At 46.1% G+C, this 25,357-nt stretch overlaps 1 protein-coding gene across 7 annotated transcripts in view; it reads left to right on the forward strand.

Annotated features, from left to right (window-relative positions):
- LOC143032375 (uncharacterized) overlaps positions 1-25,357 on the forward strand; it is a 450,169-nt gene that overhangs the window by 417,393 nt on the left and 7,419 nt on the right. For 6 of the 7 annotated variants that reach the window (XM_076197036.1, XM_076197034.1, XM_076197035.1 and 3 more), the window contains 2 exons: positions 19,524-19,845; positions 22,131-22,235. In XM_076197036.1, the coding sequence (XP_076053151.1) occupies positions 19,524-19,845; positions 22,131-22,235 (427 nt within the window). The remainder of the gene's footprint in view (positions 1-19,523; positions 19,846-22,130; positions 22,236-25,357) is intronic. The other variant, XM_076197037.1, reaches the window with a different exon arrangement.

Here is a 25,357-nt window from a genome sequence, read left to right on the forward strand (position 1 = left end):
GCTGCAGGGTCGCCAAGTGTTTTATCTGTAACCGTGTACAAAAGTGAAAGGAAGTTTGCCTGCGCGAGGCAGCTTCCTTTGCTTATAAGTGTGCATCAAGAAGTCACCAGACATCTCCCCCGTCACACACAAAAGGAGGAAAAAAACAAAACAAAACCCATAACTGGTTTTTACGTTGCTGGGTATAGGTCCTGAATAGGAAAAAAGAACCAAAAAGAAACCGAAAGTGGAATGCAAGAAAGTGCAGAAGCCTTGACCAATCACATTGTGACCTGGAACTGGAAGGCTGTCTACCCCCAGAGTCGCATCGTGTTCCGAGAGGTCTTGAGGAGCCCAAGTGGGGAATCCGAGCTCTTCCCCTCCGTCCTCGCCAACCCTCCCAGTGGCCCTGAGCGTGTGGTCAACCACTGGAGATAAATTTCACTACAAGCTCCCGACAGGAGGAAGAAGTTTTCGGGCTGAAAACGAAAAGAACTCCGGCAGGATGACTATCTCGTTTATCATACAGACGTAAGTGTCCAACAAAAGGAAAGGGGAATCGGAAGGAAGGGAAATGCCTAGTGTAGGCCTTATGGTCTCTTGCAGTCTCCTTCATTCTTATGTTATGACTGGAACAGGGTAAGGGGGAAGGAGTCTGTTGTAGGTTGGAAACAAGGATATGTTACACAAAGTTAAAAAGATAGATGAAGACGGGGGAAAATTTTTACTCGTTAAAAAAACTTGTTTATCTACTTTGAAAATATTCTATTCTATCCTGTTGAGTCTTTATTGTAGTTGTTCCTTTGTACATTATTATAGAATGTTGTATATCACCTACAAAAAATGTACTTTGAAGACTGTTAGGGGATAAAGTAATTTTTACAGATATTTGGGTAACATCAAAAAAATTTATACGACCCATATGGAGTTTTTAATTTATTTATTTTTATTTATTTTTTCTAGGGTAGAAAGGGCTAATAGTGGTGCTAGAGAACAAAGTCTAATGTCTGTAGTACTTCCGTAGCGCACTGAGTAAATATTGTTGCAAAAGACTTTTTCTCTCTCAAGAAAGGCACTACGCCTTGACCTGAGCGGGGACCCCAGTCCCCTCGACAATGAATAGGTTAAGTAGAAGGTATTGTTATGAAGGAATCGACTCCATCAGCCTTGGGGTGAAACAGGCAAGAAATAGGTGTTTGGGATGGAAGTCGAGGAGGGAGGGAAGGGAAGGGAGGGGTTGTAGGGAGAGAGGGAAGGGAAGGAAAGGGAAGGGATGGGAAAGAGTGCAGGTCGGCAAAAAAAAAAAAAAAAAAACACGTTATGGAAAGTGTCAGCAGCTGTCTTTCAAACTGGGCCAGTAGAATACACGAGTCAAGTGTCTTATGGGGTGATGACTTTATTTTATTTATTTATTTATTTATTTATTTATTTTTTTATTTATTTACTTTTTTTAGTGCGTTCTAGTTTCGAACAGTAGTAAACATAATCCAGACTGACACATACAAATGATGGTGTATATAATGTCGAGGTCTAGATTCGTATCCTTGAATAATGCTGTCGGATATTGGTATTGATACTAACACCAGTGCTAATGATTCGATAATGACAATATCAGGACTGAAGACTAGAACCTTGAATTACATATATTCTTCGTAAAAATGAGGGTATGTTCGTGATGCTAATTCTGATGATTGCAGATGTGATCCAATAGAAGCGTTTAGGTGTCTAGATTTGGTTTCAGAGCTTAGAAAAAAAAAAAAACTTAGAGGCGTGCCATGGTGGAAGTGAGGGGATGCCGAGTTGAATGAAGCAGCTTCGCGACAGCTGGAATGAAAAGCAAAGTGCCAGGAAGAAGAAAAGGTGGGCGGGGGGAGGGGGAGGGGCGAACTAGACAAGAAGCAAATTTCTCTTCTGAAAGAACGCTGGTGGGTCGTTTGACACAGTGCAGCAAAATATTCACGGCAAATCGTTTTGCCGCTGTTCCAAGGCATGTAATCACCTATGCACGTCACACACAATAAAAAAAAGAGAGAGAAAAGACTGCAGTCGTTTCCTTGGTAACAGCCAAGAAAAAGATAGTCCCCCGCAACTGTCTGGAACCCGGAACGGCGATGTCCAAATTTGGGGGGACCTTAATGGCGACAATTGGTGGAACGTCGAGGATGCCACTTGGCCAAAATAGCCGCGACGGTGATGTCACGCTGGGAAATACTCGCCTCACGACCACACCAGCACATCCGCACCCATCCACACCCACCCACTCACCCTACCTTCCTTCTTACCTTCCCAATTTCCCACCTTCCTTCCTACCTTCCTTCCTTCCTTCCTACCTTCCTTCCTTCCTTCCTTCCTTCCTTCCTACCTTCCTTCCTACCTGAACCCCCATCCTCATCTCTCTCTCTCTCTCTCTCTCTCTCTCTCTCTCTCTCTCTCTCTCTCTCTCTCTCTCTCTCTCTCTCTCTCTCTCTCTATCTCTCTCTCTCTCCCCCCTTCCTCTCTCTCTCTCCCCTTCCTCTCTCTCTCTCTCCTTCCCCCCCTCTCTCTCTCTCCTTCCCCCTCTCTCTCTCCTTCCCCCCTCTCTCTCTCCTTCCCCCCTCTCTCTCCTTCCCCCCTCTCTCTCTCCTTCCTCTCTCTCTCCTTCCTCTCTCTCTCTCCTTCCCCCCTCTCTCCTTCCCCCCTCTCTCTCTCCCTCTCCCTCTCTCTCTCCCTCCCCCTCTCTCTCTCCCTCCCCCTCTCTCTCTCTCCATCCCCCTCTCTCTCTTCCTCCCCCCTCTCTCTATCCCTCCCCCCTCTCTCTCTCTTCTCTCTCTTTCCTCTCACCCCTACTCATCTCCCCTTTCCTTTCTCTTTCCAGCTCTACACTTTTCCCTCTCCCCAGCTTCCCTGTCCCTATCTACCCCCTTCCCCCTCTCCCCTTTCCCTTGTCCCCTCTCCCCACTCCATCTCTACAGCTCTACATCGCAAACCAAATCGATCTGAAATAAGGATAGTTTTGGCGAAGGTAATGTAGGAAAATATTGTCAGGGGGAGGGGACACGCACACGCGCACACATGCATATATACACTTACACACGCGCACATACCGATGAGAAGGAAGGAAACACTGGTACACGTACCTGCATCATGCAGGAACCAACACAAGGAGATATGTCAACATAAGTGTGTAGAGGAGGTGTGTGTGTGTGTGTGTGTGTGTGTGTGTGTGTGTGTGTGTGTGTGTGTGTGTGTGTGTGTGTGTGCGCGTGCGTGCGTGTATTCACTTGGTCTTTGGATCTCGTGTTGGACTCGTGATAGACAGCTATTTCCCTCCTGGTAGAGAGCTCAGAGCTCGTAGGTCCGATATATGGGTAATGCTATGACCTTACACACACACACACACACACACACACACACACACACACACACACACACACACACACACACACACACACACACACACACACACACACACACACACACACACACACACACACACACACACACCCAACTCCCCGCCCACGAGAGTCAGAGTAACGACCTGAAGCGCAGCGGTACCGAAATAATTTCTGCCCTGGGCAGGATTCGAACCAGGAACTCTAGGCCACTATCGTGGCAGTTCAGTGCTCTACCAACTGCGCCACTGTGTGTGTGCGTGTGTGTGTGTGTGTGTGTGTGTGTGTGTGTGTGTGTGTGTGTGTGTGTGTGTGTGTGTGTGTGTGTGTGTGTGTGTGTGTGTGTGTGTGTGTGTGTGTGTGTGCGTGCGTGCGAAGAATGTGACCCTGAAAGGGAGGTGTCGTCACATACAGTAGTTGGGGTGTGGCTTTGGGCTGAGTAGCGTCGCCTCAAGACGCGGCGCCGAAGAAAGCAGTCAGAGACTCCAAGTCACAAAACTACATTCTTGGGGCAGGTTCTGGAGTACCGAGAGTAGAGGAGTAGGCGGCCTGGCCTGGCCTATGTGGACGGAGAACGTAGAGTATGGCTGCGGTCCCGTTTATACATACATATACCAAAGGCTTTTTCCCCCTTATAAGGGAGATGGCCAAAAGACAAAGGCACAGAAACCACTCCCACCCAATCCATCCCGTACATACTCTTCTCCCCTCTACCCTCTTCCCTCCCTCTTATCTTGGCACCTCCTGGATGATGGATCCCGTTTATAACTGAGATAAACTCGGTTTTGTTGTGGTGAACTTCGTAGATTAGTTGTACACTCCGTGGGGTGAGTGGGGGGGGGGAGGTTCTTGATTTGGGGTCTCGATCGAGACAGTGTTCAGGTGATGGGCGCGAACCTTGGCTGAATAAAATCGCGTGCAGACAACCACAAGGTTTGTGTGCATGGACGTGAACCCATGTGCGTGGACGTGAGCCCATGTGCGTGGACGTGAATCCATGTGCGTGGACGTGAATCCATGTGCGTGGACGTGAATCCATGTGCGTGGACGTGAATCCATGTGCGTAAGGAACTGTACCCTTCGTCGGCTTCTGGGTCACGTGGGTGGTTGTGCCCAAGGCGAGACTGTTTTGCTCGGTCGAGGCGGATTTCCTGCCCCACAACCAACCAAGGTCGTTTGGGTAAAACAAAATACATGAAGAACGGCATCGTACATTTTTGTTCCGTGGGTCCGCCCAGTATCTTTCTCTCCGTCTCTCTTCCCTCCCTCTCTCTCATCTTTCTATATATATATATATATATATATATATATATATATATATATATATATATATATATATATATATATATATATTTTATCGAAGTACAGGTGTTAGCTTCTATGACAACAGGAATGTCTTCTATGACAACATGAATGTTCTTTTTTTAACGAATGAGCAATAACTCCCGAGTCCTTGGAATTAATTTTGTATAGAGGTAGGCTAATCCCGATATTCTAGTAAAAAAAAAAATAATAATAAAGTGATAATAAAAATAATAAATTAATAAATAAAAAGATAAATGTACAGTTAAAAATAAATAATGATAAAAAATAGAAATAAAGAAATATTATAAATAAAAAATGGGTGTTGTGTTGAAAAGGAGGGGGGAGGTGAGTGGGTGGGTGGTAGGGAAACCATGGCGAGTGGCACAGCACGGACCCCGAATTCACGCACCAACGTTCCGGATCCGCGTGGGACAACAATAGGAGAGCATCCTCGTGTGCTGGCGAGGGAGGAAGTTAGGAGAAAAAGGGGAGGGAGGGGAGCGTGATTTCGGCTGCGTTGTGACATTTCGTAAACACACAAACCCGGTCCAAATATGTCGTAATTGTTGGAACCGGTGAGACTTGATGACCGTCGGATTAGTGGTGTCTGTAATACTGGAGAGATGATGGAAGTAATGGCGCTGGGAAACGCGGTATTAAGTAATGGTAATGGCTTGTGTCGAATGCGATGACCAGCAAACAATGTGTAATGACGACAATAAAGAAGTGGGAAAGCTTTATTGTTCTCTGGTATTGTATCGAAAAAAAATCCCATATAAGGACGGGCGCGTGTGTACATGTGTGTACATGTGTGTACGTGTGTACATGTGTACGTGTGTGTACATGTGTGTACGTGTGTACATGTGTGTACATGTGTGTACGTGTGTACACGAACATGTATACATGGAAATAACTTCATTAACTCTATAAGATGTTAGTCCCTCATGGGCAAAGAATGAAGAGTTTAGTACCCATGGATCGGTCTATATACTACTTCTGAGCTCTCATCCGGAGGAGTAATGACTGTCGATCACAACTCCAGCATGTGATCCAAGACGATGAGAAGTGACTCCATGCGTACGCCCCCACATGCATGCATGCATGAATCCACGATTGCATTCCTGAAGACTCGACTTTTATAACGGGTCCCTGACGATGGTACTTCTGAGTACTATAATCTTGTCACACAAAAAAACCGTTGCATATTTTTGCGAACGGTTATTTTCTTCACAAAAAAAAAAAAAAAAAAAAAAAAAAAAAAAAAAAAATCTGGGGGATGGTATTTCTGAACACGAAAACATCCGAAGTGTTACAACGAAACTCGATAACCGCACGAAATCATGACCCGTGACGTAGTTGCGAGGATGATTGAAACGCGTTTATCATTGGTTGGTTTATCATGAACGACTTGACGTCACTGAGTACAGTGTGTATTATACACGCCCACTGCATTCGAGTCCAGGTCTCGTGTACTGATACAACGCATCGTTGTATTTCGTAGTGGCATCCAGGAGGTGCCAAGATGGGAGGTAGGGAAGAGGGTAGAGGGGAGTGGAGTATGTAGGGTATGGAATGGGTGGGAGTGGTTTATATGCCTTTGTTTTTTGGCTACCTCCCTTTTAAGGGGGGGAAAAGCCTTTGGTATATGTATGTAGAATTAAGATCGCTTGTCCTCATCATTACCAGTGGCCCCTCTTTCTGGGTAAGAAATGGTAAACATTTTGCCATCTGATAGAGGAGGTTGTCTTTGCCCATATTTCCACCACAATTAGATTGCTTCCAAGCTTGCAAGAACAAATGGAGTGTACCCACATGTAATGGTCCAGGAAGATGAACAACGAAACGATCATTTTCAAAAGCAGTCATCTCCCTCACTTTCATCGAGAGGTGCAACCTTGACGGGCTGGCACTTGGTCTTCGTACTGAGCCCAATGTCTCTCTAGCAACTGGAGACTGCTTTCTTCCTACAGCTTTCGGTCGGTGGCACAGAAATGGACAAAAGTCCAAAGTTTACCTCCCAGGGAGATAGATGGGATGGCTCGAGGACCTTTGCCAGTCGCTGCGGGGCTGCGGGTTTTATGCGTAGTGGAACTCGAGACAACAATCCTTATTCCAGGGAGCGCCTGCGTGCACGCCCACGGTCACCAAAAATGGGCGCCCTCTTGGTCCTCACTAATTAAGACCAACTCTGTCGGGGATTACCTTATGAGCAAGTTCAAGGCTCCTCAAGCCGGCTGAGCGAAAGTAGTCTTAGCTGAGGTTCAGGGATAAAGCAAGTTACTAGTGTTGTAACATTCCCTTTATCTACATACGGTTATGGTTGTGATCCTCCATGAGGAGATTTGATGTCGTAAGCATTCGAGGCGCGACAACAAAGTCTTGCAGAGGCTTCAGCTCTTTGGGAAAATAAGGTTGGGGGAAAGGGAAGGGGGGAGAAAGTGATGGGGAGAGAAAGGGAAGGGGAAGGGGAGAAAGGGAAGGGGAGAAAGGGGAGAAAGGGAAGGGGAAGGGGGGAGAAAGGGAAGGGGAAGGGGGAGAAAGGGAAGGGGAAGGGGAGAAAGGGAAGGGGAGAAAGAACAAAAATAGGGATGGAGAGACAGGGATGGAGGGATTACACGCGATTTGTCATCAAGGACCGACTTCCTGAAAAGCTTTGTCCTGTTGAATACGACCGTCGAGACTACCTTTAAGCCAGAATCGGGGATATCCCTTCGAACATACAGCACAGCAGATCCTCGTAGCAGGTGAACCTCGTTTGCGCCACGTGTAGCAGGCGCACTCGTCCAGGGTACACCCAAATATCGAAACTATAACATTTGTTCAAAAGTTCCTCCTGGCTTCGGTTCCTCGTGCAGTGATTACGGAGTCGAAAGTAGGACGTCTATAAGTTTTGCGAGAAGTGCAACAGCAACAGCAGCAGCAACAGCAACAGCATCGACGAACTTCGTATCAGTTGTTCAGATGTCACCGTTGTTTGCTTCCCATGCACTAGCGATCTCGGGTGTGCGCTTGCGTTGTGTGCGTGATTCACCATTGTGTTGGATCACGTGTTAGACTCGTGATCGACAGCCATTTCCCTCCCGGAAGAGAGCTCAGAGCTCGTATATAACCGATCTATTGGTAATGCTGTGACCTTACACGCGCACACCCAAATCCCCGCCCACGAGAGTTGGAGTAACGACTCGCAGCGCAGCGATACTGACATCATTTCATCCCTGGGCGGGATTCGAACCCGAACCGCGGGAGTGGCGGCCGGGAACTCTACCAAATGCGCCATCGAGTTTTGTGTGTGTGTGTGTGTGTGTGTGTGTGTGTGTGTGTGTGTGTGTGTGTGTGTGTGTGTGTGTGTGTGTGTGTGTGTGTGTGTGTGTGTGTGTGTACGCGCGCGCGCGCGTGTGCGCTTCTGAAGTTTGAGATTATTCTTGCGTGTTTGTGCGCGGTCCTTGTTCACATGTCAGAGTGTGGTGTGGACGTGGCAAACGCTTGTTAAAGAAATTCTATTCTTGAATTTATGTACGACTTTACAACGTTGTCTCGGTTGCATTTTTGGCTTTTATAATGTGTTAACATTTTCTTAAGTTCTGCTTCGGTCGCACCTCGGTTTGGATAATGTGTTAAGCATGAACGAGCCGCTTACTCGTACCTAATTGCTCGTACTTGAACCAGATTTTAGCTTGTGGGGAAAACTTCGCACTCTCCCTCCATCTTGTTCCCGGTGCTCGTGATGCTCGTGGCGTTTATGATGTTGATCCTCGTCCTCGTCCCCATTCTTCTCGTCCTCTCCCTACTCCTCATCCTCAATTCTTCTCGTCCTCTTCCTATTCCTCCTCCTCCTCCTCATCCCTCATTCTTCTCGTCCTCTTCCCACTCCTCCTCAACCCCCATTCCTCTCGTCCTCATCCTTCTCCTCCCCATCCCCATGATCCTCATCCTATTCTTATCCATCTCCCATCCTCATCCTATTCATCCCCATCCCACATTTTCCTCATCTTCATCCCCAATCCCCTCGTCATGATTCTAGTCCTTCCCCTCCCCCTTATTTACTCCCCTCTTTCCTCCCTGTATTTCCCCTCTTCCCGTCTCCGTTCTTTCCTACCTCTATTTCCCTCTCTTCCCGTCTCCCCTCTCTTTCCTCCCTCTCCCCGTCTCCCTTCTCTCTCCCCGTCTCCCCCACCCCCGTCATCACGACGGTTTCACCGCGCTTTGCGGTTGCCCTCTTGAGTCACGCGCCCGTCCTCCGCCAATCGGGTGGAGGCCCCTTGACTCTAGTGTTCAAGTGCCACTCGTTTCTCTCCAAGACGTCACGAGTCAGAATTCTTCAAGAAATCAGTTTTTTTTTTCTTTTCTTTTTTTTTTTCGTTCCGTCGATGAATACATTTTTTGGACTCTTCAGTGCCATGAGCTGGCCACAGCGTCACGGGCTGGCCTGAGTGCCACGGAGGCAGTGCCTCGGGCTGACCAGAGTAGATCGCCTCCAGGCATGTCCAGCTCTCCGAAGATTTCACTCGCCATCTGTCCACTAACTAATAAAACTTTAATTGCACCTCGTGGCCGTTCACAAGGCCTACGTTCTGCTGCCCCTTCAGCCGTTCGACAGCTACGATCCCCAGCAAGGGAACGTGCAAGAGCTCTTCCCCAGAACGGATCAGAGATCTCCAGAATCCATCGCAAACGTAATCAGTGTCGATGAACAGAAGCTTCCGGCTCCCTTACCAACCCTACATTTTGCAGGATTTTAATTTTTTTATTTTTACTTTTATTTTATTTTTTTTATTTTATTTTGTGGGTAAATATAAATGTGGGTAAAAGTAAGGTGATGAGGTGTACAAGGGGTGAAAGTGGCAGTAGACTGGAAGTGAACATTAAGGGAGAGCGACTGGAGGAAGTGGATAGTTTTAGATACTTGGGTGCAAGTGTAGCAGGAAAAGGTGGAGTGAAGGTGGAGGTAGAATGTAGATTGAGAGAAGCGAGTAAATGCCTTGGTGGTTTAAAGAGTGTAATGAGAAATAGACATTTGGGAATGGATGCGAAGAGGAGACTGTATGAAGGAGTGATTGTGCCAACAGCACTGTATGGGGCAGAAACGTGGAACATAAGAGAAGAAGAGAGAAGGAGTTTGAATGTGTTTGAGATGAGGTGTCTGAGAAGTATGGTGGGGGTTACTAGGCTAGATAGAGTGAGAAATGAGGAGGAGAACAGGGGTGAAAAAGGATTTGGGAGAGAGGGTTGATGAAAGAATATTAGGATGGTTTGGACACATGGAAAGAATGAGTGAAGAAAGACTAGTAAAAGAGGTATGGAAGGCAGATGTGGAGGGAGTGAACATGAGGGGACGTCCTAGGATGAGGTGGATGGATGGGGTGAAGAGGGCTTAAAGGAGGAGGGAAATTATTGTTGAGGAAGGAAGGGAGAGGACGGAAGACAGAGGTGAGTGGAGAATGGTTGTATATGGATGATGTTGTGACTGCATGGGGAGAAATGGGCAGGGGGGGTGGGGGTGGGGTAGTGTGTGTGAGTGAGTTTTGACGCAGCCCGAAGGGATTTCTCCCCGTCCTCTCCTTATATGCAAGGGGGGACGGAGAGGGGGGGTCGCCTATTAAATGAAGCGGCCTTGCTGTGGATGTGCTGTGTCCTGCGACACTGCTTCTGACCCAGGGCGTTGGGCAGGGTGCAGGGATGACCCGTCATCCAGGAGGTGCTCAGATGAGAGGAAGGGTGGGAGGGGTGTGGAGTGTATTTAGGGATGAAATGGGTGGGAGTGTTTTTATGCCTTTCCCTTTTTGGCTACCTCCCTTGGAAGGGGGAAAAAGCCTTGGTATATGTATGTATGTATGTATTTTATTTTAAGATCGTTTGGAAGCGATTAGGAAAGAAACTAATTCGTGGGTGGCAGTGAAGAGACTAAATATTAGTAATTATGGAAGACCTGTGTGTTGCGTCACTGTATACCACGCATGCAAGGAAAAGTGTCAAAGCTCCAGTCCTACAAACCCAACAGTTTGACCATTGTAATGTACGCAACCCTTCCACCCATGCGCGCGCGCGCACACACGCATACGCACGCACACGCACGAACACGCACACACACGGGCACATACGCTCACACACGCACACACGCACACGCACACACACACACACACACACACACACACACACACACGCCCGCACACACGCCCGCACACACGCACATTCGCGCGCACACACGCGCACACGCACACATCACTAACTCTCTGAAAGCTGTTAACTTCTTCGCTCTGGTGTGAGTACTGAAAAGGTGAAAAAAGTGTAAGTGCGCCTGTATTTGTATGCGTGTATATACAAACATATACAGCATATAAATGTGTGTGTGTGTATAAGTTTGTGTGTGTGTTTAAGTTTGTGTGTGTATAAGTTTGTGTGTGTGTGTATAAGTTTGTGTATGTGTGTAAGTTTGTGTATATGTGTATGTGTGTACGTGTGTATATATGTATATACGTGTGTGTTTGTGTGTATATGTATATATATATATATGTGTGTGTGTGTGTGTGTGTGTGTGTGTGTGTGTGTGTGTGTATGTGTGTGTGTGTGTGTGTGTGTGTATGTGTATGTGTGTGTGTATGTGTATATATATATATGTGTGTGTGTGTGTGTGTGTGTGTGTGTGTACATAAACAAACTGGCGGCAGCCATTAAGGAAATGTGCCACCCGGTACCGTAAGAATTGCTGAAGGATAAGGTGTGACACACAAGTGAACAAAAGAGCCTGGCGACGGCCAGTATCATTGTGCCAGCCGATATGGAAGAGTCCATGACCTGCTTGTTTACATTTGCTAAGGGGCTTGAGTGTTACTCAGGCACTGCGATTCTAGAAAGGTAGTAACTGCCACCAGAAGTGACAACTGTCACTGAAAAAGATTCTGCAGTTCCTCGAGGCATAACGGTGTGTACTGGAATCCTGGCAATTCGACACAACTCGTCGATCATCATCCTCCCCCGCCAACAACTCTGGTCAACGAGCTCTATCACTCGTCTTCCCGCGCGCGCAGACTCTGTATTCTTTGATGTGCGGATTCCTCGGTCATCAGATGGTCTTGTCTCATCCCGTAATGGCCGCGTCGTCCACACACACACACACACATTCTCGCCGAGCCGTTATATCTGTCCGGCTCCTGTTCCCGGCCGGCCGGCCGCCGGGGTCTCGTGCAGACGCAACTGCGCATGTCGGCGGCAGTAACCTACCCCCCTGAGCCGTATCGCCCTTATGCGATGTGACGAAACGGGTGATGATCCTTTGGCAGGTAGACTACGCGCGGTGGCCACCTGTTCCTGATTTTGGGGCATTTCATCTTGCTTCCTACATGCGCCGCGTGGGTCGGGGGCGGTAGGCTAACCTCAGGGTTGTCTCTGATGAAAATATCACTTTCCGTCACGATTGTGAAGGCGCGTGGGAGGAAAAACCCTGGTTAACCAACATGTCGATCTTTGATTGAGTCTTGGGGTCGGTGAGGTTCTTTGGGGGGGGGGTGAGAGGACGTTGGGGTGGGGGGGGATGAGGACGTGGGGTTCTCCGCTTCTCGAAGGACCCCGCAGGTTCTCATGACCCGCATAAATTCCGTGGCTTGGTGTCTGTGTGTCTTCTGTTGATGGTTCTTTGTGGCGTCGGTTATTCTGTTGTATGTAAATATTAGGTCGACACAGCCAGGCCCGAGGTCACTCGTCCACAGAATGGTGCCAGAACGAAGATCAAACATTGGACTCGTCTTCTGTGTTTGTCGAGTCGATGGCCCCTTCCCTTGTAAACACAGAAGGTATAGAAGTACCCTGTAGTCTTGGACCGGATATGCTAAAACCACATTCGTCGAGTTGTAGAATGCTTCAGACTTCGGTGTCATAGTATTCCAACAACATTCTTTAGGGTTATGTCAATTAAAGTGTGGTTTAGATTAATCAAGACTAAGGGCTTGATTAATCTAAATCACACTTTAATCGACATGACCATCATGGGATACGGACATCACAAATTTGATCTAATAAATACTTTCGGGATTTTAGTAACACCCTTACGGACCAGAGTATCACAGCATTGTTTTATGATTGGAAGTTGATCTTAAAGAATAACAACGATCACTTAACTTCTACAATATTTTCATAACATGCTCCTGTATCATCACCTCTGACCCCGTCTCTTCGGTGCGAAATTGTTCCCAAGGATAGAAGCGCTGGTATCGGCGAGTAATTATAATCCAATTTCTTTTACATGAAGTCCATATACTTTAGCTACAACACTAATTTGCTGAAGAATGAAATTGAACGAGGGACACCGTATGGCCTAAGACGAATCTTGTAATTGGAAGAGTTTCTATATCCAAGCCAGTTTGGAAAGTCAAGTTCTTTGACTCTTTGTGGTGACCATGGGAACAGAATCTAACGATGTGATTTTGTTTAATCATGACCCATTACTACGGCATTTTTGTACGTCGTCGCTACCTGGCATCAAGGCAGCCCACGAGAAAGTGCCGAGGAACTTTCTTATCCGTACTGAGAAGATAAAGATGCTTCCAGACCTCGCACAAAAACGCGAAAAGCAGAGAACCACACCTGATAATCCCCTCCTTCGAGGGTTAGTGCAGTAGCCCTGTTGTGAAGCCCTTGGAAGTAATGACGGGGTTATTTCTGACTGGAAGTAATTATCAGAAAGACGAAGCGCCTTAGGCCCTACGAACTCGAATGACTGTCTTGCCTCAGGTGGACTCTGCGAGACTGTGAGAAGAGAACGAGACTGTGAGAAGGCTTCATCGGATATTTCTCAGCGGACTCTCTCCTCTCTCTCTCTCTCTCTCTCTCTCTCTCTCTCTCTCTCTCTCTCTCTGTCTCTCTCTGTCTCTCTCTGTCTCTCTCTGTGTGTGTGTGTGTGTGTGTGTGTGTGTGTGCGTGTGTGCGTGTGTGTGCGCGCGTGTGCGTGTGATTCTCCATGGTCTTGAATCACGTGTTGGACTCGGGATCGACAGCTATTTCCCTCCCGGAAGAGAGGTATATGACCGATGTATGGGAAATGTTGTGTATGTGCGTGCGTGTGTATGTGCGTGTTTCTGTATTTGTATTATTGGGGACTCCTCAACCTGGCCATTGACATAACAGAACTGTGCGAAAATGTCTTCAGTCGAATTTGGGATATTTCTATATACAATACTTCTTTCACGGCAAACATTGTGCATTAAAGAAACCAATTCCAGCAACAACAACAACAACAACGGAGGATACATTTCCATAGTTTTGGTGTGTTCTGGGCCAGGTTTGGATGTCCGCAGTATTCCGTGGTGAGGTGCTTAGGCCAGGTGGTCCTTAGCTCCGGCAGAGGGAATCTCTTCTCTTAGCATCGTACATCCCTGACGATCGACGTAGTTGCGTTTACCTCGTAATTCATTGCGACATATTAGATTTTGTTTTTCTTCTATTATAGAAGCTTCTTTCTATTGGAAGGATGAAATTAGTAAATTTCCCATATTAGGAACAAAGTTCCGGATATGAGAAGCACTTCCAAGTGTTATGAAACTTTTCTGAAAAACGTTTTTCGTTCCAAATGAAGATTGACGAATTTGTAGTTATACAGAAAATTCCTGTACAGTATATATATATCGAGTGCAGACTTCAGCACGGGTTTCTCGTATATGACCTACGCGTTTTTATACGCCGAGCTTTTGTTTGTTCGACTATAATAGGTGTGGCTTGCAACAGTGCCGTTTTTGTTATAAATTATCCAGTCTCCTAGGCTCACTTCGTCATTAAGTCGTATATTTTCTACACCGAGACTGGTAGTGTTGAACTTTGTGTTTTCTTGTAACTTGTCTGTCTGTCTGTCTGTCTTTGTTCGTTCTGCTTGCCCATGCATGTTTGCATACGTGGGAACGCATGCCTTTGGCTGCGCTTGCATATGTTTATTTCTGCGTTCATTACATGCGTACGTGTAATTTCTAAAGTATTTTCTAGTTTGCGTTTGTGCGTGCGTGCGTGTGTGCTCATCAGTAGTCTTGCAAGTCTGCAATAGATGCTTTTGGGTTCCCAAATTCCCCAAGGGTCCTTGAAATTTTGGTTGTCTATAGGCTTTGGTTTGATTTTTGTCTACGTAGGTAGCTTTGCCTACCACTTGGAATGCGTTCCAGCTTCCTACAACTCTTTCCAGGAACCTGAATTTTTTTTTTCTACTTTCGTTCCTTCTTTCTTCTTTCTTTCATTCCTCTCGCTCCCATTGTCTCCTTTTCCTTTTTTCTTTTTTTCTTTTCCATGGTATCTTTAGCACTTTAGCTCTGCCTCCCTCCCTCCCCTTTTCGCTTCCGTTGAGAAATTTTCCTTAGTGCAGTTTCTTGATACCTGCTCTGTGAGTTCTCTCCTATGATCAACCTTTCCTCCACAGAATCTTAATACAAGGGTTACCATTTTTTCTAATCACTGTGCGTGTGTGCGTACGCGCACCTATGTGTTCGCGTGTTTGTGGTTCTGTTGTGTTTTCAAAGCGGATGATTTGAGCAAGACACGCTTGAAGACACACGGGAGAACGCCTGGCGCGCAATTGTCGTGGCGGGGAAGTTTCGTTCAGATAAACCCAGTCACGTAACACTGATGATGCCATTCTTCATATGTCAATGCCTAAGACTGTTCTCGGTCTCGGGAGTATCTAAACGTCTGAATTTCTCATTCTTTGGAATGGAAACTTTGTGTAGTAGAAAATCGGTGTTTCTATTATCCAGGAGCTTCGGGAATTCGGAATTTGTTGTTCTGGATATTTCTGATTTGTGGGGATTTCTAAGAGAAATCAGATATTTGTGGCCTGCAATAAATAATACAAAGTTTCCCGCGACAAAAAAAAAAAAGAAAAAAAAAAAAAAACTCTGGCGTCAGTGGTGTATGTATTTTTATCCCATTTACAAATGGGAGGGTTGCCCACAACTGAATGAAATAATCTGGCGGCAGTCTGACCATATGTCCAGTTGTGAAGGAGTGAACGTGAGCAAGGTATGCTATATATTTTATCAAAGGCGGTCCCCAACCAACATTTCAATATGGTGGCATTCCCCTTAGATTTTTTTTCCAAACCGAACACTAATTCCTTCAGATGAAGACGGGACCCTTTTCTTGAGTGTGACCTCGGCCAACCGAAAACCCGTTCAAGTAGAAGACCCTACCACCATTCCCCACCCACCCCCACCTCTCAACTGAACGAGACAAGTTTTCGATTTACCACATTTGTGTAACCGCATTGAAGAAAGCTAATAAACCATCGTTAGGGGGCAGGGGGAGGGGAAGGGGAGAGACTGGTGAAAGGGAAAGTGATGGTCTGCCGCACTGAAATAACGAGAATCTTGGGGGTCTTCGTGGACACTTATCACGGTTCATCAAACTCGTACATTGCAATGCATTACGTTGCAGTGAGTCTGATGCAGATGTTGCGTGTTTCAATCCACTATCAAATGGCCTTTGTTTACCTTTTCACTTTCTCTTTTTCTTCATCAACCTTCTCCAGATAGTTTTTCTTCAACTCTTGTAGTCGTCCTCTTCACTGTATTTCCACTATGGTTCCTTTGTTTTGGCATTTGTCATATTCTCCTGCATTTCCTTGTGTCCAAATTCCTCCACGTCTTTCCTCCTATTTCTCATCTTCCCTTCTTTGTCTTAACTCTACACTCCTCGTCCATCTGGTTCCCTTTCCCATTTCCTGTCTTCTTTGCCACACACTGCATCCTATTTTTTTCATCCTGTCCTCTTCCTGTTAACCTTATCTGTACCATTCTTTCCTATACTTGATTTTGTTTTCATCACCTTTTCTACACCTTTACCCTTGACCTACCATTCGTATCTTCACTTCCTCCACCTCTCTCTCTCTCTCTGTCTCTCTCTCTCTCTCTCTCTCTCTCTCTCTCTCTCTCTCTCTCTCTCTCTCTCTCTCTCTCTCTCTCTCTCTCTCTCTCTCTCTCTCTCTCTCTCTCTCTCTCTCTCTCTCTCTCTCTCTCTCTCTCTCTCTCTCTCTCTCTCTCTCTCTCTCTCGTTCACTTACCCACTCGCTCATTCACACGCACATGTACACATACACAGTACACGCACATGTACACAAGAACACAGGTAACAGGCACATATGCACGCAAACACGCGCACACATACATACATAGTACACACACATACACACCACACACAGGTAACACGCACATGCGCACGTACTCGCACACACACACACACACACACACACACACACACACACACACACACACACACACACACACACACACACACACACACACACACACACACACACACACAAATAGATAAACACACTATATGCATAACTACATACACACCTACCTACCTCTGTATGTATCAAGTTACCTCGATGTATATATATCTGGTTACCTACACGTATACCTACTTACCTGCATATACACAAGTATCTGATTACCTACAGTACAAACTGCTACTGATTCGCAGTCTCTAGTCTTTTGACCATAGTGTCACCTGCCTCCCGCCCCAGTTGCTGCGCAAGACCGCCCGAACTTGTGTGCAGTCTTGCTCCGGCCCGCTCCGGCCCGCCCCGCCCCGCCCTGGCCCGCCCCGGCCCAGGCACTGCCGCTCCCTCTTTCCGCCTTTCTCCGGCTCCACTTCCTTATCCACCCACGTGTCACGTCCGCCTCCTCCAGCCTCCAATGTCTCTCACCTTTTCACTTCCTTTTCCTCACTCTTCCTCCTCCCTTGCCTTCTCCTCCTCATCCTTCTTGTATAAGAACGTAAGAATGAAGGAGACTGCATGAGATCATAAGGCCTACACTAGGCAGTTCAGTTTCCATTACCACCTGTTATACATATCCACTTAGTTGTCTAACTTTCTCTTCCTTTTTCTTCTTCCCCAGTCTCCCTCCCAGTCTGATTCCCTTTTCGCATCTATATCTTCTTGCCCTCGTTTCCCTTCCTTTTACCTCCCTCTTCCTCCTGTCACTTCCCGGTTTTGGTCTTCTCTTCTCCCTTTCTCTTCTTTTCGCCTTCTCTTTTCCCTCCCCCACCTCACACCCAAGGTTAACCCGGTTGGGGCTCTCTGAAACTGTGACCTTCACCTCCTGTACAAATGCGTTGCCCTTTCCTCTCTTCCTCGTCCCTTCTGCCCTTCTGAACTTGCCCCCAAAATGTCTCCCTTCCAATTCTCGTCTCTTACTTCCTCACTTTCATTACCTCTAATCCTTTCGTTATGTCTTGTGGCTTGTACAACTATTCTACCTGTCGGCAGATGATCGTTTCGATGAGAAATTCTCCTTCCGAACTCGTAAGGAACTTGTCTGGGTTAACATAAGAATAAAGGAGACTGCAAGAGACCATAGGGCCTACACTAGGCAGACTCTTGTCTCTGCGATTCCTTTCCCGGCCACAATTTCCACAAATTACCCATCCAACCCCATAATTACCCATCCAACCCCATAATTACCCCCGCCCCCAACCCCAGGTCCACTCTGGTCAACGCCGACCTATAACGTAATCTGCGGCATCTGGGCTATACTATAATGACCATTCCGCCAATCGTTACATACATCATACCAACTACCGCTTCCGCTCAAAGATCTTTCCTTGGAATTCTTTTCCTCTGAATGCCCCTCTACTTTTAATCTTGTTCACATCGGTACACAGTAAATGCCCGTAATCTGCTTATACAGATGTGGAACTTTTGTATAACATATGCCGAAATATACTGTTCAAGAAACGTATGCAGTGTGGATTAAGACTGTCATGGACCATCAGGAACTTAAAATAGTCTCTTCAAATTCCACTAACTGATAACTCACAATAGCAAGTAATGTTCCCCAGACCTTTCCGAAGATTCCTCTGTGGAAAAGGGTCGGACTGTCATGTACTTACATACATTTGTCAAAAACTAAACTCTGAAACTTGCAGCTTTATTCTACCATACTGTTACGTAGCACTTGTTCACGGTTTATAAGAGGAGCAGTAGGTGAACACGCAAATACAATACAATCTACAATGTCTATCGAGGTGTCTTATGATGCACTATTTGTGGTTTTGGATATTTAAACTTCCTGTGAAGAAATGTAGACGAGACCAAGAGGTGTGGCATAAACTAGGAAACTCCTCAGTGTTGTAATTTGAACATGTTACCCACAGCAGAATACATTAGATAAATCATTGCACCAAACAGGTTGAGTCATCTGCAATATACTTTTACTACTTCCGTGATCTTGTAGGAAGTTGTTTATATGCACACATGTAATAATAATAATAATAATAATAATAATAATTGTTCCGTGAGTTTCTCTCGCTGTTTATATCGCTGCTGCAATTGGAACCGATGATTTACTCTGCCTTTAACCTTGTAGTCTTCTGTGATGTGATTCTTCGTTTTCACCACGCTCGTCCACGTCTTTATTCTCTTTGCTTCTTCATCTTCACTTCTATTCAGTTTAATTACTTTCATCATAACTTGCATTTTTTTACATATTAACACACACTCACACACACACACACACACACACACACACACACACACACACACACACACACACACACACACACACACACACACACACACATATGCAGTACATATATATGCAGTACATATATATGCAGTACATATATATGCACATCCATATATAGGCACATCCATATATAGGCACATCCATATATAGGCACATCCATATAAAGGCACATCCATATAGGCACATATATATGCACATCCATATATAGGCACATCCATATAGGCATATACACAAACATACACATACACAAATATATACACAAACATACACGCATACATATATAATAACTTCATCCATAAACATACGAACCTCCACTACATGATCATTACCTTTCGCCACGTCACTAAACTCCGCTCTCCTCCCGCAGGATGCAGAAGGAGTCGGTGATCGAGCGGGAGATCCGTCTGGCCCGCGAGCGAGAGGAGGCCTACCGTCGGGAGAAGGGCTTGACCCACGCCCCCCTCGTGGCCACGTCCTCCAACTCCAGCGACAAGGTCGTCAACCGACGGAACACCACCACCGCCGTCATGAGCCCCGGTAGCACCTCCAGCGGGAGCCCCCGGGACGTGCAGCACCGCATGGCCACCTCCCGCATCCAGCAGGAGATCGAAGAGACATCACAGAGGGAGAAGGAACTTCGTGCCGCCGGAAAGATCTACACGACTTCGGAAGAGACTGTGGACGCCAAGGTGAGTCAGGTTTTTATTCATTTTTTATTTATTTTTATTTTTTTATTATTATTATTATTATTTTTTTTTTTTAAGGATCTTCCGGGGGTGCTTACGATCAGTATATATATGTGAGCAGAGGGGAACACAAGTAAATGCATGCGTGTATGTATGCTATGTGTTCGCACATGTCATAACATAGATGTGTGGGCAATACACATGGTGCAAGATTTATCATGAACCCCCTACAACCTACTGACGCCCCTTGCATATTTTGTTGTGGCTGATGTCGGACTGTTTTGTACAGCTATTACAGGTCAGACTTCGTAGAAAATCGGTGTCAATCGAAGTCCCGTCTGATGTAATCTTTCACTCTTTACCCAATTTAATGAAATACAATCGTCTGTCATTAACCAAAATAAAATTACAATCATGGTTACGAGGTAGATGGGATTAGGCATTCTGGATTAAGCTTTACGCGTCACAAGCTATAAGACGGAAGACGCAAATCTTGGGTTAAAGCTATAGCGAGTGTCTTGCAGCTTTGTGAATATGAAGGAAATGATATCAACGCTACGTACGAAATTGAACAAAGAATATATAATTACGTTCTCCTGGTTCACTTTCCATCGCGTAATTACGAAAGGTTTCGAAGTCATTAATTTCTTGGCGTTCAGCTGACCAGGAAAAGGTTTTCTCTCTCCCCCCACACCGCTATACGGAAGTAATTATTAAGACTTTTTTCATCGTTATAAAACATGTTATATATATTGTAAATCTTGCTGTTCTATACGATTTTGAATGCGTTAATGAAACTCGTACATATAAATGTATTGTTCTGACAACAAGTTTTTTAAACTTGTTCGAGTGAAATAATTTTAATGTTATCATTGTTGTTGCAACGGGGGTTGAAGTTGTTCATCCTGGGATATACGAGTGTGGATAGTCACCACGGGTGTGAGGACGCGTCAGGTGCCACATCCTCCAAGCAGATGGCACTGCCTCTTTGCGGTCAGTTCCTGGTGGCACCGTGCCACTGCGGTCAGTTGTCCACGGACCAGGTGGCATTGTCAGTTGGCCAGAAGACAGGTGGCACTGTGTCCGTGCGGTCAGTTACAAACTAAGCACTGGCACCGTGTCAGTTCAGTCACTTAGCAACACTTGTAGCTTCAACATCGGATGGAAAGTTGAGAGATTAAGTAACCAGGAGGGTTTCCTTGAGTTGAATGAAACCGTTCAGCGATAGACAATGAATGTAGGAAAGGATATCCGACTTGGACGGATAGATCGAGACGGGTTGAAGCCTTAGTTTGGGTGGATGGCAGAGGTCGAATGAAATCTGCTGGCGCCAACAAGTACGTCAGTTCCTGGCGCCAGCTTGCAGTGGCCATCATCACCTTCACCTGGAGGGGCAGCCCCTAGGGCCTGGCACTCGATCCCCAACCCTGATTCAAAATGTTGTAAAAAATTTATTTTACCATCACTGTTTCACATAAGTTGATAATCACCAGCGGCTCCCTCACTCCCTCGTAGCCTGTGACTGAAATCGCCCTACATCCGCACATCGCAGCAGTCTAACGTTTCATTGCAGGGAGATCTATGGGAATATGCTAAAGATCGTTGTTGATTACCGAAGTTTACAGTTTTCTGGCCAGAGAAACTCTGGATAAAAATTGGAAGTGACAGACTTCAAATTTAGGCAACCTACGCGAAATGTTGTGGTTACGAGACTGAAGACTTTGTAGTAGTCGTCTGTGTTGTCTTAAGACTGGCCTGTAGTACGTCAGATGGGGGCGTTTATGTATGGTTTGCATCTATCTCTATTATGTTGCTATCAATGGATTGGGTTTATATACACATGTTCACATTATGGTTTTGTTTGTGATACTTAGTTAATTAATTTCGGTGTTATTTAATGCTTCTGAAGTCACCAGATTTGGTTCTTGTAAACAGCAGATCATAAGAGTGGTTGTAGCGTTAGTTTTCTAAACACCACCCTTCATCTTCACCTTGCAATACCTATTTTGTAATCAACACTCGCTGTCATAGCACAGACCCACGCATGGTCTATACACAACCCTAAGTCACAGGTTGCACCCCTCATCATGACACCTGTAATCAGGGACTGTGTGGCACCACATCACACTGCCTCTCGCCACACCATCCCGTAATACTCGCGATCACTATCCATCACACACATCACCCGCCATGCCACGGATCATCACTACCCTCCCAGCACAACTAACCCTTATGTATAGACTAATAAGTGCCACAATGAGCAAAAAGTGCTTCTCCACTTCCGAAAGCTCACGCGAGGCTTCGAGGAAAAGTACATTCTGTTCGAACGTCCTGTGAAAGCGCGAAGGAAGAAGTACGACCAGCCCCCGCAGAGTTCGGGCGAGACAAAGAAGGTACAAACAAGTGTTGACCCAACCCGAGTAGACGCTTTGAACTATCAGGCTTTTTAATCCTGTACATGATCAAATTTGATTTGAGGCGTATGGTCTTTTAAGATGTAGAGAGCTTGGTGAGTTAAAAGTGATTTGTGCTGTACGTGCTTCCGGGTACCGTGATGTGATGCTTTTAAAGATTGTTGGGTCGTTGATGCTTTGATGATAATTAATCGGCTTTGGAGTAAATTAGCAAGTCTATGAATGTGTTTGGTCGGGGTTCCAGCATTTGAGAAGTGTACAAGTCCTGAAACAGGTACGAGTTCCCTCTAATAACCTCCCTCGCCCCTTCCCTCGCTTATAGTGCCGTTCTGTACAGACTCCATTCCTGCGGGAATATGTTACGTGGCCGAGGGGGGCCCGTGGGACGGAATGGGGTCGCGGTTGGTCGAGACCCCGTGATGCTCAGTATGTTCTTCAGTCAAAGCAATTAGTCTGACGTCAGACAGAACGCTTCAAATCTTGAGCCGAAGAGGCGTAGTAGTGGGGGGGGGGGAGTTTGCGGCAGGCAAGATGATAGGGTCAAGTGTATGTATGTCAGAATATGATTTGGGTTGGTGTATTCATTCGCACCAAAGAACCAGCCATCATGAGGACTGTCCACAATGCCCACGGGACTGAGATTGTTGACAAATTTTGAAGATCATTACTCTTAATATACCGTGTTGCCAACATGCGAAAGTCTTGTCATAAAATAACTTTTCTTTATTAATGTTCTCTAAATTTATAGTTCTAAAGGTCTTAACCACTACTATTTTTTCCTTGTAAATTGCGAAACTAGTTTCATTGGTAAAATTATATTGTAAATCCAGTAAATATTGTCTATAGTGCCTTTCTCGTGACATCTGTGAGACCTCGAGATCCCAGAATTAGGCCATGAAACTTGTTGTGAATTTTAGGGAAAATTTAAGATTTTTGGGTCATGACGGAATCTTCTGGTTCTAGATGGCCGCCGAGGACATCAATTTAGATTACAGAAATAGACGAATAGATGAATGAATAAAGGCGCTGAAGATGGTGATAGACGCTGCTACCCTCACCCACCCCGCCCTCTTGCTGTTTTATTTATGTATGAATAGAATAAATAAAGTAAAAATTCTACCTACGAAGTGACCTAAATGACGAGGCACTCCCGGACCTTCAACCGGAGATAATCTCTGGGAACTTGAAGACGTGTTAGATTACTGATCAAGTTTCGAATGGCTGCGACCGCGATGGCTGGCCCACCGCCGGACCGAGGCGGCCACGCGACTCCGCGCAGACACTTGACCGCGAAATCCGAAGTCGGCAACCCTCGTAAATTGGGTGGGAACTACGTAGTCAAGGGCCGCGTCGGAAGACCTGTGTGAGGGGGGTTGGTGGGGAGCATGCCCCCCCCCCTGTAACTGTTTCGGTTGGTTCACATCCGGTTGTCAATTTCAATGAGGTCTTCAGAACCCCTTCAAGGTGAGGCACCATACAACTGAATAAAGTCGGCTGGTGCAGACCTTCCCCCTCCCCCTCCCCCTCCCCTTTCCCCTCCCCTTCCCCTTCCCCCTCCCGTCCCCCTCCCCTTCCCCTCCCCTTCCCCTCCCCCTCCCCTTCCCCTCCCCTCCCCCTCCCCTTCCCCTCCCCTTCCCCTCCCCTTCCCCTCCCCCTCCCCTCCCCCTCCCCTTCCCCCTCCCCTTCCCCTCCCCTTCCCCTCCCCTTCCCCCTCCCCCTCCCCGTCTCCCCATAGACTCTTTTCGGCCTTTTATACCAAGAGTAAGCAAGAGCTCACCACAACTGAACAGTCGTCATACAAAATAAATACGAGGTCTGATTCAAATCTAACGTTTAATAAACATAATTTGTCTTTCACAAATTTGGCATGCTATATGCGAGGTAGAAATGAAAGATGGTCACAGTGAATTCGTGGAAATAGCATATATTAAGGTTTAAAGACTGTATTTCAAAAAGTGATTCTAACAGTATAGGCTACTATCTATGGACGATCGGCCGTAATCATATTTGCAAAGGTACTTCCGTCAGTAATTCTAACAGCATAGGCTATCATCTATGGACGATCGGGCGTAGCTATATTTGCAAAGGTACTTCTGTCAGTAGCTGTTTAGTGTAAATTCCCGGGTTACCGTCCAAGAATACCGTAAACCCACGTTTAGGTAAAAGGTCATGGCGTCGACTCCAAATATTCAAAGGTCACTTGTGTAGCTTTAGGGTCGCTGCTAAGATTCGCAAAAAAAAAAAAAGGCCCTTTATGTAAGAACTTTTGTAACCCTGAATGTGGTGCTTGACCTACGAGGTTGCGTCCCCAGAGGTGCCGCGCTCGTCTTGGAAGGTTACGTTGGGTGCGCAACCTGTTGTGAAATTGACCTTGTAACTGTACCGTCGCTCATGAAGTTATGCTGTTGTTGTGAAAGTACAACTTCGTGTGAGGTTGAGAATGTGATTGTGTGAACGACCATAAGGTGAACAGAGGTTAATCATATTTCATTAATGTGTTGTTAGAGTACAGCCTGTTGAATCAACCACATGATCATTTTGAAAAAGGTTGTACAACATGTTTTGAGGTTTCCTTTTCGTTATACTTGTACTTGTGAGTTTGTAATGTTATAAGCGTAAAGTCTGTTGCGATTTAACGTCTAGTCTTGAATTGTGTGGGACTTGTGTTTGTGTTCGTGTGTGTATGTCTGTGAACAGTCGTTGGTTATTTACTGATACAAATTTACAAATAAGTAGTTTTAAACTTAGATTTCACTAAACTAGTTACATATACGTGCACGTGTATCCATAGAGGCACCCGTGTCCATATGTGCTCGTACATATACACATGAGCACGTGCATACACACGCACACGCGAGCACACGTGTACACATGAACACACACACAAACGCTCACACAAACACTCACACACGCGTACATACACGAGCACATATAGAAAAGTGCACTTACATGTACAGTTATACACACACGCACATGCGCACGTACAAACTGACACACCCGATCGCACAAAGTGACACACGCGCATACACGCACAGGCACGCGCACATACAATGTATTACGTACTGACGCTTGAACACGAGCACGTAGTCAGACGCGCGGAT

This window comes from Oratosquilla oratoria, chromosome 13, assembly GCF_046742065.1.
Source record: "Oratosquilla oratoria isolate Oo_2021 chromosome 13, ASM4674206v1, whole genome shotgun sequence".
Lineage (NCBI taxonomy): Eukaryota > Metazoa > Arthropoda > Malacostraca > Stomatopoda > Squillidae > Oratosquilla > Oratosquilla oratoria.